Below are 14,766 nucleotides of genomic sequence, written 5' to 3'. Positions count from 1 at the left end.
CAGCGGTGCAGACCAGCAAGGTAGGGCAGGCCTGGAGCAACCAGCGGAGCCCTTTGGAACTGTAGAAAGGTCTTCAGGGGACCCACAAGCCAACCGGCAAGGGATCGCGAAGACGCCTCGGGAGGATTCACTCACCAGGGGCCCACGGCCACTCGGGACGAGGTGGCCACTGATCTTCGGAGGGAATCCTGCTGGAGGCTTGGACCACACGTAGCCCAAAGCACAAGTTCGTAGAACGTCGTGAAGGGGTTGCACTCGAAAATAGTGCACAGTACCCAGGGATTGCGGTTCCTCATCACTCGTGGGGTCCACTTGTCTCAGCGTCGCTGGGGACACACGATGGCCTTTGAGAAGTCAGGAAATCCTCTTCCTGGGCTGCAGGGACTTCGGACTCCTGCGGGAGCGGGAAAGTTTGCGACGGTTGATTGCAAAGTCACTCCTGGACTCCAAGGGAGATTCTTCAGTCTTCCAGAGGTAGTGGAACGTCGAAGGTCCAGGATTCTTCTTCAGAGCGTCGTACAGGGATATCTAGTTTGCAATGGCAAGGGTTCCCTAACTTATACTAGAAGGAAGGGAGGGACTAGCTCTATGACCCCACCTATGGGAGGGTCAGGGGAGTGGGTGGCTACACCCACTTCCCTTTGTCCAGTTTCGCACCAGAGCAGGGGCAGGTAGCCCCTGAGCCGTTTTTTTACTGGTGTATGCACAGAGGAGCCTACTGCTCCCCCAGTGCAGGACTTCAAAGCACTCTAGGAGTGCACCCACCCAGCCCCAATACACTAAACCCTGTCTGGGAGGTGACCACACCTCCCTGTAACAGGATGCCTATTGTTGGGCCTCCTCCACTGCGAGTTTCGGTCATCAGCAGGAGGGCAGCCCAGTGTCTGTGACTGGTGGCATCCATTTTGTGATGCCAGGGCTCTACAGGATTCTACCGTGTTTCCACAGTAGGTACATGTCTATCCCTCTAGAAGGGTGGGATCATACTCCCACACCAGTTACTGGTGTGGGGGTATGATTCCAAAGCGTTTGACACCAAACACGACATGTTTTGATGCAGCCATCCCAGAGTTAGCATTTACAGCGAGGTTATAATGCACTTAAGAGTATATGGTTTGACCGCATTCACAAACAGCCCCAGAGAATACATTCTGAGAGCTGCAGAGGGGCCCTGCTCAGGCAGAGGCACCCCCTCACATGGAAACCAAGCACCCTGCCCTCAGGATTGATAGGGCCTGCCTTAAGGGTGACTGATAGGTTTAAATGTGTGTGCAGGGAGAGATATAGTGAAACTATATCTCAGTGAGGAGTGCTAACACTACCTCACCCAGGCTGCAGTAGCAGGCCTGTGGTGTCAGATTTAGTCTGCTTCCCAGGGGTGGCATAATACAAGCTTCAGCCCCTGGTAGGCCTGTGAAGTACCTATGCCCTTGGTACCTAAGGTACCATATACTAGGGGCTCATAAGGTACCACAGTATCCAATCACTAGTGCACCTAATATGCACTCCAAGTTGTTTAGAGAGAACAGAGCGGTTGGGGCCCTGATTAGCAGGGTCCCAGCCAAACTATAGCCAGAAACCAGTGTAAACATCAGGAAAAAAAGTGGGGGCAACATAAGAGGCAGATCCTAATCTCCTACAGTCAGTCAGTGAGATAGTCAGTCAGTCAGTGAGAGAGAGTCAGAGAGTCAGGCAGTCAGTGAGAGAGGGTCAGTTGCTCAGTCAGTGAGAGAGTGTGTCAGTCAGTCAGTGAGACAGAGTGAGTGAGTCAGTCAGTCAGTCATTTAGTCAGTGAGAGTCAGTCAGTCAGTGAGAGAGAGAGAGTCAGTGAGAGAGTCAGTCAGTGAGAGTCTGTCAGTGAGAGAGAGTCTGTCAGTGAGAGTGAGAGTCAGTAAGTCAGTGAGAGTGAGTCAGTGAGAGTGAGTCAGTGAGAGAGAGATAGATTGAGTCAGTCAGTGAGAGAGAGCTTGAGTCAGTCAGTGAGAGAGAGCTTGAGTCAGTCAGTGAGAGAGAGATTGAGAGTCAGAGTGAGAGAGTCAGTCAGTAGGTCAGTCAATGAGAGAGTCAGTCAGTGAGAGAGTTAGTCAGTGAGAGAGAGTCAGGCAGTCAGTGAGTGAGAGATTGAGTCAGGCAGTCAGTGAGAGAGTCAGTCAGTCAGTGAGAGAGAGAGGGTCAGTCAGTCAGTGAGAGAGTCAGTCAGTCATTTAGTCAGTGTGAGAGAGTTAGTCAGTGAGAGAGTGATTCAGTCAGTGAGTCAGTCAGACAGTAAGTCAGGCAGTGAGAGAGTCCATCAGTCAGTCAGTGAGAGAATCAGTGAGAGTCAGTCAGTGAGAGAGAGATTCAGAGTCAGTCAGTTAGTCAATGAGAGAGAGAGAATCAGTGAGAGAGTTAGTGAGACAGTCAATCAGTGAGTCAGTCAGTCAGAGAGAGAAAGTGAGAGAGTCAGTTAAGTCAGTCAGTTAGTTAGTGAGAGTGAGAGAGTCAGTCATTTATTGGGATAGTCAGTCAGTCAGTGTGAGAAAGTGAGAGTCAGTCAGTGAGAGTCAGTCAGTGAGAGAGAGTCAGTCAGTGAGAGTCAGTGAGAGAGAGTCAGTGAGTTAGTCACTCAGTGAGAGAGTGAGTCAGTATGTGAGTCAGTGAGAGAGTTAGTCAGTCAGTGAGAGTGAGAGAGTCAGTCATTTATTGGGAGAGTCAGTCAGTGTGAGAAAGTGAGAGTCAGTCAGTGAGAGAGAGTCAGTGAGAGAGTCAGTCAGTGAGAGAGAGACAGTCAGTGAGAGAGAGTCAGTGAGTTAGTCACTCAGTGAGAGAGTCAGTCAGTGAGAGAGAGAGAGTGAGAGTCAGTCATTTAGTGAGAGAGTCAGTCAGTGTGAGAAAGTGAGAGTCAGTGAGAGAGAGAGTGAGAGTCAGTCATTTAGTCAGTCAGTCAGTGTGAGAGTTAGTGAGTGATTCAGTCAGTAAGTCAGTCAGTGAGAGAGTCAGTGAGAGAATCAGTGAGAGTCAGTCAGTGAGAGAGAGACTGAGAGTCAGTCAGTTAGTCAATGAGAGAGAGAGTGAGTCAGTGAGTCCGTGAAAGAGAGGGTGAGAGTCGGTCATTTAGTGAGAGAGTCCGTCAGTGTGAGAAAGTGAGTCAGTGAGAGAGTCAGTCAGTCAGTGAGAGTCAGTGTCAGTTAGTGAGAGTCAGTCAGTCAGTGAGAGAGAGATTGAGAGTCAGGCAGTCAGTGACAGTGAGAGTCAGTCAGTGAGAAAGAGTGAGAGGGTAAGTTAGTCAGTCAGTCAGAGTGGGAGGGTCAGTCAGTCAGTCATTTAGTGAGTCAGTCAGTCAGTAAGTAAGTCAGTGAGAGTCAGTCAGAGTCAGTGAGATTGAAAGAGTCAGTCAATGAGAGAGAGAGTGAGAGAGTCAGACAGAATCAGTGAGAGTCAGTCAGTCACAGAGGCAGTTAGTCAGTGAGAGAGATTCAAAGAGTCAGGCAGTCAGTGAGAGAGTCAGTAAGTGAGAGAGAGCGTGAGTCAGTCAGTCAGTGAGAGTCAGTCAGTGAGAGAGTCAGTCAGTGAGAGAGTCAGTCAGTGAGAGAGTCAGTGAGCCAGTGAGTCAGAGAGAGAGAGAGAGAGAGAGAGAGAGAGAGAGAGAGAGAGAGAGAGAGAGAGAGAGAGAGAGAGAGAGAGAGAGAGAGAGAGAGAGAGAGAGAGAGAGAGAGAGAGAGAGAGAGAGAGAGAGAGAGATTGAGATTGAAAGAGTCAGGCAGTCAGTGAGAGAGTCAGTCAGTGAGTGAGAGAGTCAGTCAGTGAGAGAGAGAGTGAGATAGTCAGTCAGTGAGAGAGTGAGAGTCAGTCAGCAATTTAGTCAGTCAGTGAGAGAGAGTGAGAGAGTCAGTCAGTGAGAAAGTCAGTCAGTCAGAGAGTCAGTCAGAGACATTTAGTCAGTCAGTTAGTGAGAGAGTTAGTCAGTTAGTGAGTGAGTCAGGCAGTCAGTGAGAGAGTCGGCCAGTCAGTCAGACAGAGTGAGAGTCAGTCAGTGAGAGAGTGAGAGTCAGTCAGTGAGAGAGAGAGAATTAGTCAGTGAGAGAGAGAGAATTAGTCAGTGAGAGAGAGAGAATTAGTCAGTGAGAGAGAGAGTCAGTCAGAGAGAGAGTCAGAGAGTCAGTCAGTTGGAGAGAGCCAGTCGGTCAGCCAGTGAGAGTCAGTCAGTCAGTCAGTGAGAGAGTGAGTCAGTCAGTGAGAGAGTGAGTCAGTCAGTGAGAGAATGAGTCAGTCAGTGAGAGAGTGTCAGTGAGAGAGTGTCAGTCAGTGAGAGAGTGAGTCAGTCAGTGAGAGAGTGAGAGACAGTCAGTTAGTGAGAGTCAGTCAGTTAGTGAGAGTCAGTCAGTTAGTGAGAGTCGGTCAGTTAGTGAGAGTCGGTCAGTTAGTGAGAGTCGGTCAGTTAGTGAGAGTCAGTCAGTTAGTGAGAGTCAGTCAGTTAGTGAGAGTCAGTCAGTTAGTGAGAGTCAGTCAGTTAGTGAGAGTCAGTCAGTTAGTGAGAGTCAGTCAGTTAGTGAGAGTCAGTCAGTTAGTGAGAGTCAGTCAGTTAGTGAGAGTCAGTCAGTGAGAGAGTCCGTCAGTGAGAGAGTCCGTCAGTGAGAGAGTCCGTCAGTGAGAGAGTCCGTCAGTGAGAGAGTCCGTCAGTGAGAGAGTCCGTCAGTGAGAGAGTCCGTCAGTGAGAGAGTCCGTCAGTGAGAGAGTCCGTCAGTGAGAGAGTCCGTCAGTGAGAGAGTCCGTCAGTGAGAGAGTCCGTCAGTGAGAGAGTCCGTCAGTGACAGAGTCCGTCAGTGACAGAGTCCGTCAGTGACAGAGTCCGTCAGTGACAGAGTCCGTCAGTGACAGAGTCCGTCAGTGAGAGAGTCCGTCAGTGAGAGAGTCCGTCAGTGAGAGAGTCCGTCAGTGAGAGAGTGAGAGTCAGTGAGCCAGTGAGAGTCAGTGAGCCAGTGAGAGTCAGTGAGCCAGTGAGAGAGAGACTGAAAGAGTCAGGCAGTCAGTGAGAGAGAGAGTGAGTGAGTCAGTCAGTCAGTCAGTCAGTCAGTGAGAGAGAGTGAGAGAGTCAGTCAGTGAGAGTCAGTCAGTTAGTGAGTCAGTCAGAGAGAGAATCAGTCAGTCAGAGTCATTTAGTCTGTCAGTGAGAGTCATTTAGTCTGTCAGTGAGAGTCATTTAGTCTGTCAGTGAGAGTCATTTAGTCTGTCAGTGAGAGTGTTAGTCAGCTAGTGAGAGAGTCAGTCAGTGAGTCAGTCAGTCAGTGAGTCAGTCAGTCAGTGAGTCAGTCAGTCAGTGAGTCAGTCAGTCAGTGAGTCAGTCAGTCAGTGAGTCAGTCAGTCAGTGAGTCAGTCAGAGAGTCAGTCAGAGAGTCAGTCAGAGAGTCAGTCAGAGAGTCAGTCAGAGAGTCAGTCAGAGAGTCAGTCAGAGAGTCAGTCAGTCAGTCAGAGAGTCAGTCTGTCAGAGAGAGTCAGTCTGTCAGAGAGTGTCAGTCTGTTAGAGAGTCAGTCAGTCAGACAGTCAGTGAGAGAGAGAGTCAGTCAGTCTGTGAGAGAATCGGTCAGTCAGTGAGAGAGTCGGTCAGACAGTCAGTCAGTGAGAGATTCGGTCAGTCAGTCAGACAAAGTGAGAGTCAGTGAGAGAGTGAGAGTCAGTCAGTGAGAGAGTTAGTCAGTCAGTGAGAGTCAGTGAGAGAAATTGAGTCAGTCAGTGAGAGAGTCAGTCAGTGAGAGAGTCAGTCAGTGAGAGAGTCAGTCAGTGAGAGAGTCAGTCAGTGAGAGAGTCAGTCAGTGAGAGAGTCAGTCAGTGAGAGTCAGTCAGTGAGAGTCAGTCAGTGAGAGTCAGTCAGTGAGAGAGAGTGAGAGAGTCAGTCAGTGAGAGAGAGTGAGAGAGTCAGTCAGTGAGAGAGAGTGAGAGAGTCAGTCAGTGAGAGAGTCAGTGAGTCAGTGAGAGAGTCAGTCAGTGAGTGAGTGAGTGAGTCAGTCAGTCAGTCAGTCAGTGAGTCAGTCAGTCAGTCAGTCAGTCAGTGAGTGAGTCAGTCAGTGAGTGAGTCAGTCAGTGAGTGAGTCAGTCAGTCAGTCAGTGAGTCAGTCAGTCAGTCAGTGAGTCAGTCAGTCAGTGAGTGAGTCAGTGAGAGAGTCAGTCAGTGAGAGAGTCAGTCAGTGAGAGAGTCAGTCAGTGAGAGAGTCAGTCAGTGAGAGAGTCAGTCAGTGAGAGAGTCAGTCAGTGAGAGAGTCAGTCAGTGAGAGAGAGAATGAGAGTCAGTCAGTGAGAGAGTCAGTCAGTGAGAGAGAGAATGAGAGTCAGTCAGTGAGAGAGTCAGTCAGTGAGAGAGTCAGTCAGTGAGAGAGTCAGTCAGTGAGTGAGTCAGTCAGTCAGTGAGTGAGTGAGTCAGTCAGTCAGTGAGTCAGTCAGTCAGTCAGTGAGTCAGTCAGTCAGTGAGTCAGTGAGTCAGTGAGAGAGTCAGTCAGTGAGAGAGTCAGTCAGTGAGAGAGTCAGTCAGTGAGAGAGTCAGTCAGTGAGAGAGTCAGTCAGTGAGAGAGTCAGTCAGTCAGTCATTTAGTCAGAGTGAGAGAGTCAGTCAGTCAGTTAGTGAGAGAGTCAGTCAGTCAGTCAGTGAGAGAGTGAAAGTCAGTCAGTGAGAGAGTCGGTCAATCAGTCAGTGAGAGAGAGAGTCAGAGTCAGTCAGTGAGAGAGAGAGAGAGAGAGAGAGAGAGAGAGAGAGAGAGAGCGAGAGAGAGAGTCAGTCAGTGGGAGAGAGATTGAAAAGTGAGTCAGTTAGTGTGAGAAGTTGGCCTGGTATATGCTGGTCACTAGTTAAAGTGGCCACCTTGCACCAGTACAATTCGACTCTTATGGTAGATAGGTTTAAGACAACCTTTTAAAGAAACATATCCTAGTGGTAGCTGTGGAGAGCAGCCTTCAGGCTAAGTCTCAGAGGAATGTTAAGCAGCTTGTTTTACCTTATAATCTCTTGAATCACTAAATGAAAGGACACCACACAGGTATATATATAAAATGTATATGTATTTATTACTAGACACACTCTACTAATCTCTTTATGAGAATAGAAGTTAAGGACATATGCACAAATCAACGTTTCACAACAAATTAAGCACTTATATGGCTGGGGCCCTAGGGGCATACCAGACCATATACTGAAAAAGAGGTATAAGAAGAACGACTTGAGAAGGGAGAAGGCCTATGGTCTTCAGAAGCGCTGGGGCCTTGCAGTGTGAGAACACAGCCGCGGATCCCAATAGACTTCAATGGAGCAAGTCGCGGTTGGAATTTTAAAGTTTTAGGATACTTCGGAAGAGTCTACAAGCAAGTCACTTACAGGGTAAGTATTTCTAGACCCAACACACACAGGAGCACCGGAGTACTCTAGTTACCTCACCCAGGGAAGCCGGGTGCATAGGTGTCATTTGGAGTCGGGTCGCGGCGTCGTTTTCAATGGGAGCCAAAGAAGACTTGCTGCTTGTGAAGACAGGAGAAGTGTCCGGTGGAATCCAAGGCTGGATTCAGAAGAAAGAAGACCTGAAAGCAGAGGAGACCGTGTTCAAAGTCACTTGCCAGTGACCCGGGGCCAGGAAGCTGAATGCCCACAGTAGTCGGGTGATTTCAGGTGATCACGGGTGTCTTGACTCTTCAGCCACGAGGTCCAGGAGGCGTCGACGACAACCAGGAGCTGGATTCGGAGTGTCCCACGAAGTCTGCAGCTTACTGAGGTGTCGGCAACCGGATTGGAGCCAACAAGCCTTGGCAACAGCAAGTCTCGTGGAAAGTGAAGAAAGTCAGCGGTGCAGACCAGCAAGGTCTGAGGGACTCACCCAGCGAGGGTAAGTCAGGGCAGGCCTGGAGCAACCAGGGGAGCCCTTTGGTTCTGTGGAAAAGTCTTCAGGGGACCCACAAGCCAACCGGCAAGGGATCGCGAAGACGCCTCGTGAGGATTCACTTCACAGGAGCCCATGGTCACTCGGGACAAGATAGGCCTCTGATTTTCGAGGGAAATCCTGCTGGAGGCTTGGACCACACGTGGTCCAATGCACAAGTTCGTAGAACGTCATGAAGGGGTTGCACTCGACAATAGTGCACAGTACCCAGGTATTGCTGTTCCTAGTAACTCGTGGGGTCCACTCGCCTCAGCTTCGCTGGGGACTCACAATGGCCGTCGAGAAGTCAGGAAATCCACTTCCGGGGCGTCAGGGACTTCGGCAGGAGTGGGAAAGTTTGCGACCGTTGATGCAAAGTTTTGGTGCCTGCCAAGCAGGGGAGTCACTCCTTGACTCCAAGGGAGATTCTTCAGTCTTCCAGAGGTAGTGGAACGTCAAAGGTCCAGGATTCTTCTTCAGAGCGTCGTCCAGGGATATCTAGTTTGCAATGGCAAGGGTTCCCTAACTTATACTGAAAGGAAGGGAGGGTCAGGGAAGTGGGTGGCTACACCCACTTCCCTTTGTCCAATTTCACGCCAGAGCAGGGGGTGGTAACCCCTGAACCGGTTTGAGCTGGCATATGCACGGAGGAGCCTACTGCTCCCCCAGTGCAGGACTTCAAAGCACTCTAGGAGTGCACCCACCCAGCCCCAATACACTAAATCCTGTCTGGAAGGTGGTTACACCTCCCTGCGACAGGATGCCTATTGTTGGGCCTACTCCACTGCGAGTTTCGGTCAGCAGCAGGAGGGCAGCCCAGTGTCTGTGCAGGTGGCATCCATTTTGTGATGCCAGGGCTCTTCAGGATTCTACCGTGTTTCCACAGTGGGTACATGTCTATCCCTCTTGAAGGGTGGGATCATACTTCCACACCAGTTACTGGTGTGAGGGTATGATTCCAAAGCGTTTGACACCAAACACGACATGTTTTGATGCAGCCATCCCAAAGTTAGCATTTACCGCTAGGTTATAATGCACTTAAGAGTATATGGTTTAACCGCATCCACAAACAGCTACAGAGAATGGACCCTGAGAGTTGCAGAGGGGCCCTGCTCAGGCAGAGGCACCCCCTCACATGGAAACCAAGCACCCTGCCCTCAGGATTGATAGGGCCTGTCTTTAGGGTGACTGATAGGTTTATGTGTGTGTGTAAGGTGAAATATAAGGAACCTATACCTCAGTGAGGAGTGCTAACACTACCTCACCCAGGCTGCAGTAGCAGGCCTGTGGTGTCAGATTTAGTCTGCTTCCCAGGGGTGGCATAATACATGCTTCAGCCCCTGGTAGGCCTGTGAACTACCTATGCCCATGGTGCCTAAGGTACCATACACTAGGGGCTCATAAGGTACCACAGTATCCAATCACTAGTGCATCTAATATGCACTCCAAGTTGTTTAGAGAGAACAGAGAGGCTGGGGCCCTGATTAGTAGGGTCCCAGCCAGACTATAGCCAGAAACCAGTGTAAACATCAGAAAAAAAGTGGGGGCAACATAAGTGCAGATCCTACTCTTCTACAGAGAGAGAGAGAGTCAGTCAGTCAGTGAGCGCAGGTGGTAGAGGGCACAGAGAGAGGAGGTGGAGGTCACAGAGAGGAGGTGGTGGAGGTCACAGAGAGGAGGTGGTGGAGGTCACAGGGAGAGAAGGTGGTGGAGGGCACAGAGAGAGGAGGTGGAGGGCACAGAGAGAGGAGGTGGAGGGCACAGAGAGAGGAGGTGGAGGGCACAGAGAAGGTGGAGGGCACAGAGAGAGGAGGTGGTGGAGGGCACAGAGAGCGCAGGTGGTGGAGGGCACAGAGAGCGCAGGTGGTGGAGGGCACAGAGAGGAGGTGGTGGAGGGCACAGAGAGAGATAAGGTGGAGGGCACAGAGCGCGCAGGTGGTGTAGGGCACAGAGAGCGCAGGTGGTGTAGGGCACAGAGAGCGAAGGTGGTGGAGGGCACAGTGAGCGAAGGTGGTGGAGGGCACAGAGAGCGAAGGTGGTGGAGGGCACAGAGAGCGAAGGTGGTGGAGGGCACAGAGAACGAAGGTGGTGGAGGGCACAGAGAGCGAAGGTGGTGGAGGGCAGAGAGCGCAGGTGGTGGAGGGCAGAGAGAGAGGAGGTGGAGGGCAGAGAGGGTGGAGGGCAGAGAGAGGAGGTGGAGGGCACAGAGAGAGGTGGAGGGCACAGAGAGAGGTGGAGGGCACAGAGAGGGGAGGTGGAGGGCACAGAGAGGGGAGGTGGAGGGCACAGAGAGGGGAGGTGGTGGGCAGAGAGAGAGGAGGTGGAGGGCAGAGAGAGAGGAGGTGGAGGGCAGAGAGAGAGGAGGTGGAAGGCAGAGAGAGAGGACGTGGAGGGCAGAGAGAGGAGGTGGAGGGCACAGACAGCGCAGGTGGTGGAGGGCACAGAGAGCGCAGGGGGTGGATGACACAGAGCACAGGTGGTGGAGGGCACAGAGAGAGGAGGTGGTGGAGGGCACAGGAAGAGGAGGTGGTGGAGGGCACAGAGAGAGGAGGTGGTGGAGGGCACAGAGAGAGGAGGTGGTGGAGGGCACAGAGAGAGGAGGTGGTGGAGGGCATAGAGAGTGCAGGGGGTGGAGGGCATAGAGAGTGCAGGGGGTGGAGGACACAGCACAGGTGGTGGAGGGCACAGAGCGCAGGTGGTGGTGGGCACAGAGTGCAGGTGCTGGTGGGCACAGAGAGAGGAGGTGGTGGAGGGCACAGAGAGAGGAGGTGGTGGAGGGCACAGAGAGAGGAGGTGGTGGGCACAGAGGGTGGAGGGCACGGAGAGGTGGAGGGCACAGAGAGCGCAGGTGGTGGACGGCACAGAGAGCGCAGGTGGCCCTCCATTAATATAAAGCATCTATTTTGCATCTTCGAAAAAGAAGAGGGTCAATCTTTTCCAGATTAAACGGGTTAGAGGTCAGTGCAAGCAAGCAGCATGGAACTGGGTTTAAAAGGGAAAAATAATTTCAAGGGATGCTGCCCATCAAACATCAGACTTTTTTAAAAACATACGTGTAGAACGAAGTTAAACAGTCCTTGGCGAATTGTAGTTATTTCGAATGTATTTATTCATATTAGAAAGCTTGCATTTTCAAACATATTATTCAAAATTAATATTTTTCCCACTCTTGCGTTCAGATTTTGGCAGCGTTTCTGTCTGCGCGTCCTTTTTTTGCCCACATCTCTGTTTACCAAAGGCTAACTTTCTTAGACGTGTGACCTTGCGCATGTTTGTGTTTTTGCAGTTTTTCTGTTCCAGCAGCGTCTGGCTTGTAGGCAAATGTCACTTGACACTGTTGATATTTGCGCAACTGCACAGGTGGAAAACATTACTCCCGAAAGTTTATAAATCACCCAGTAAAATGTAAAAAAAATTAAAAGTGACATATGGGGAGCCTGAAACTGCTGATGAAAGGCGATCAAGACAAGAAGTAAGTGCAAGCAAGCAGCATGGAACTGGGTTTAAAAGTAAAAAAAATGATTTCAAGGGATGCTGCTCATCAAACATCCGATTTTTCAAAACATACTTGTAGAACGAAGAACAGTCCTTTGCGAATTGTAGTTAATTCAAATGCATTTATTCATATTAGAAAGTGTGCATTTTTAAACACATTATTCGAAATTAATGTTTTTCTCACTCTTGCTTTCAGATTTTGGCAGCTTTTCTGCCTGCGCGTCCTTTGCCCTCCTCTCGGTTTACCGAAGGCTCACTTTCTTAGACCTTTTGCAGTTTTTCTGTTCCAGCAGCGTCTAGCTTGTTGGAAAATGTCACTAGACACTGTTGATATTTGCGCAACTTTGCAGGTGGAAAACATTACTTCCGAAAGTTTATAAATCACCCAGCACAATGAAAACAATATCCCCACAAGGCGCGGGAATTTCTCACGGCGCTGTGCTGTAACCTGACCTTCGAGGAGAGGAATGCAGTTGCCAGCCTGCGTGCCCCTGCTCCCTCCTGCAAGCAAAACGCTGTGAGAGTGAACATTTGGCAAAAAGACGGGACATGCGCCCGCCTTTAGCCATTTGCAGGCTACAATACAATAAGAAAAGGACCCAGGCAACAGCCAACCCAATGCATGGGGGGGGGAGTTAAACCCACACATAGAAGTTTTAAGTGCTTACAAGAAGCCTCACAGAGCAGTGTATGCGCGCTGGCTCAGGCTCCACCTAAAAAGGACTGTATAAAATCTCATACATTTATATATACACACATATATATACATACATGTCTGTCTTTTTATTACATGTCTGTATTTTTGTTACTTTTTTTTTTTAAACATGAGGCAGTGAAACAAACTAAAGCTGTTATTAGACCAGACCTAAAAAGATATGAAAGATAGTTGTGACTAACAGCATTAAGGTCGGGGGGGGGGGGCTTTACAAGCCTCATATTATGTCATAAGAAGAGTATAACTGAACTCCCTGCCTCCCAGTTACTACCTGCTCTAAAGATTAACCACAAATCATAAACAATACCTAAAAAACGAAACAATCCTTTTTGTCAACACTTGAAACAGAGGGTTAGAAGCAGTTTTGTCTCCGGGGCTATGCATCACAAATAAATAATGCGAAGCAAGTTGTACAATTAACAGTTAGTTTAGTTAGCATAGGTAAGCAGATGCATCCGTCACCATTACTTACAAAAAAGTAACTATACCATTTACTGCGGTAGGGTCCCACATAGCAAGTCACATTTGCAAACATAAAAGGTAAAGGAGAGAAAAACGGAACAGAAAGAAACTTACGTATGGTTGTACCGTACCTGAAGCATTGATGAAAAATGGCTTACTGCTTCATCGGGAAGGCCACTGCCTATTAATACATATCCAATTGCTAAGAAAACATAACGAAAGAGAACCAAGTTATTTGTATTTAAAGTAACCCTCATGATCATTTAATTGAAAAGGCCATTAGTACAAGATAGTAAACCCCCCCCCCCCTTAACTTCATCACCTGGTTTAACTTTCTAATTACAATTTGTTTAATAAAAACTATTTCAAGAGCTAGTGTGCCATCCCTGTCCACTCCCTGTTTAGATATTCCATTGGAGATCATACATGAGAGCCAAAGTTTAAGACAAGGTACTACAGCTGCAGCTAAAGCGAGAAAACGTTTGTGCGCTAAGCACACAAGCTTACAATGTGACAAAATGGTAACACGCACAGTCTCCACTTTCTTACATTTATTTGATGTTTTATCTTGTCATTTAGTATGTACAGTGATCCCAGCTTCAAAGAGGGGTGACCAATTTCCAGAGACCGTTATTGTGATAGTAAAAGGGTCTCATACATAAGGTTCTGCCTGGAGTACGAAGAATAAAAATGGAAAAGATGGGGGAAAATTAGAAAATTAAGGAGGTGAAGGCGGTTTTGGTTTGTGCTTGTGTGAGAGAGAGAGATGGCTGGGAGTGGATTACAGAAACCAGAAAGTGATGGGACAATCATAATTTGACAGGTCTCTGCAGCAAGTTTCTCAGCGCCTGGATACCCTTCCCTCACGGATGACTAGCCGCACTATACAAATCCAGTTTGACTGATTGATTGACTAGTACTGGACAACACACTGTATGATTATTTTTCCCAAATTTACTTTGCATGCATTTTCAATTAGCAAATAGAACAGATAATGGATGGAATGCTGAACAAATCAAACATTCACCCCCAGTCACAGATCTGGGTTTAATCCATCATTTTTCACTCACCATGCCACCACATTTTGGACCCAGCCATAGCAAATCAGTCTTGATCCTGCACCCCATGGGACCAGTCCAGCCCAAACTGGCAGGCTAGGCCCACCCTGGATTGGAAACAAGCATCCTGGGACCAGTTGGCCAGGCTAGCTTGAATCCTGTGCCACAGTGAGCACAGGACCAAGTCTGGGCATACTCTTTCCTTTTAGGGCGACAAAAAGAACAGATGATGTATGGAATGTTGAACAAATCAAACATTTACCCCCAGTCACAGATCTGGGTTTAATTCATCATTTTTTTGCTCACCACGCCACCCCAGTTTGGACCCAGCCATATGCAAATCAGTCTTGACCCTGCTTCCCATGGAAACAGTCCAGCCCAAACCACCAGGTCAGGTCCTCCCTGGACCTGAAACAGGCATTCTGGGAGATACCCTGAAACCGGCCCCAAGATCCTTGTTTCTAGTCCCCTCTAATGTACACGCTCTATTTAAAAGGCTGCTTGTTTTGGGGCCCGGAGAGGGACGGTGAGGGTAATATTAAAATTTCTCCCCCAGCAGTAATTCTTTTCTTTTTTTATTTTAATAACCTCCCCAAGTTCCCATATTTATTGACAAAAGGACAGATTTGGAAAACAAACATTGATATAGCCAATATGGGAGAGGGGGACAGCACTGGGACTGTGTGGTCAGAACCGCACAGAGGTTGCATTGAGGCTGGGTCATACACAGGGGGCAGCAAAAGAAAGGGGCAACAAGGGCTGTAGGGTGGGGTTGATGCACACAGAGAAGACAGGGCACCCATAAGGTTTAGTGTAGGAAGTTGGGTACACATAAGGCCAGCAGTGGTGAGGCAGGTTGGTACTTAGGGGCTGTGCCAACCTGTGACACAAGAAAATACGTCCATACAATTAACATCATACACCAATCAGACTAATAAGGAAAGTCACCACATCAACACCCGTGTTATAGATGTAGTGTAGAGCAACATGTATGGAGTAGGGTGCTAACCCTCTAAAACCTCTCAGTCACATCAACAGTTAAGTGCTCATCAAAGGGTAGGAACTAGATCAAATCCCACTCAAAATGGGTCACAGATGAAAAGAAAATTGGAAGCCCAACCCAAAAACATTCAGTGTAGATATTAGAAACAAACTCAAGAC

General features: G+C 49.0%; 1 protein-coding gene across 5 annotated transcripts in view; it reads right to left on the bottom strand.

The window, feature by feature from the left end:
* The window catches only part of TTC13 (tetratricopeptide repeat domain 13), a 1,316,170-nt gene that overhangs the window by 1,056,391 nt on the left and 245,013 nt on the right, over positions 1 to 14,766 (bottom strand). For all 5 annotated transcript variants that reach the window (XM_085612046.1, XM_085612047.1, XM_085612049.1 and 2 more), the window contains exon 4: positions 12,679 to 12,749. In XM_085612046.1, the coding sequence (XP_085468172.1) occupies positions 12,679 to 12,749 (71 nt within the window). The remainder of the gene's footprint in view (positions 1 to 12,678; positions 12,750 to 14,766) is intronic.

Source organism: Triturus cristatus, chromosome 6 (genome assembly GCF_964204655.1).
Source record: "Triturus cristatus chromosome 6, aTriCri1.1, whole genome shotgun sequence".
Classification (NCBI taxonomy): domain Eukaryota; kingdom Metazoa; phylum Chordata; class Amphibia; order Caudata; family Salamandridae; genus Triturus; species Triturus cristatus.
Note: the sequence above shows the minus strand (reverse complement) of the source record. Positions and strands in the feature narration are given on the sequence as shown.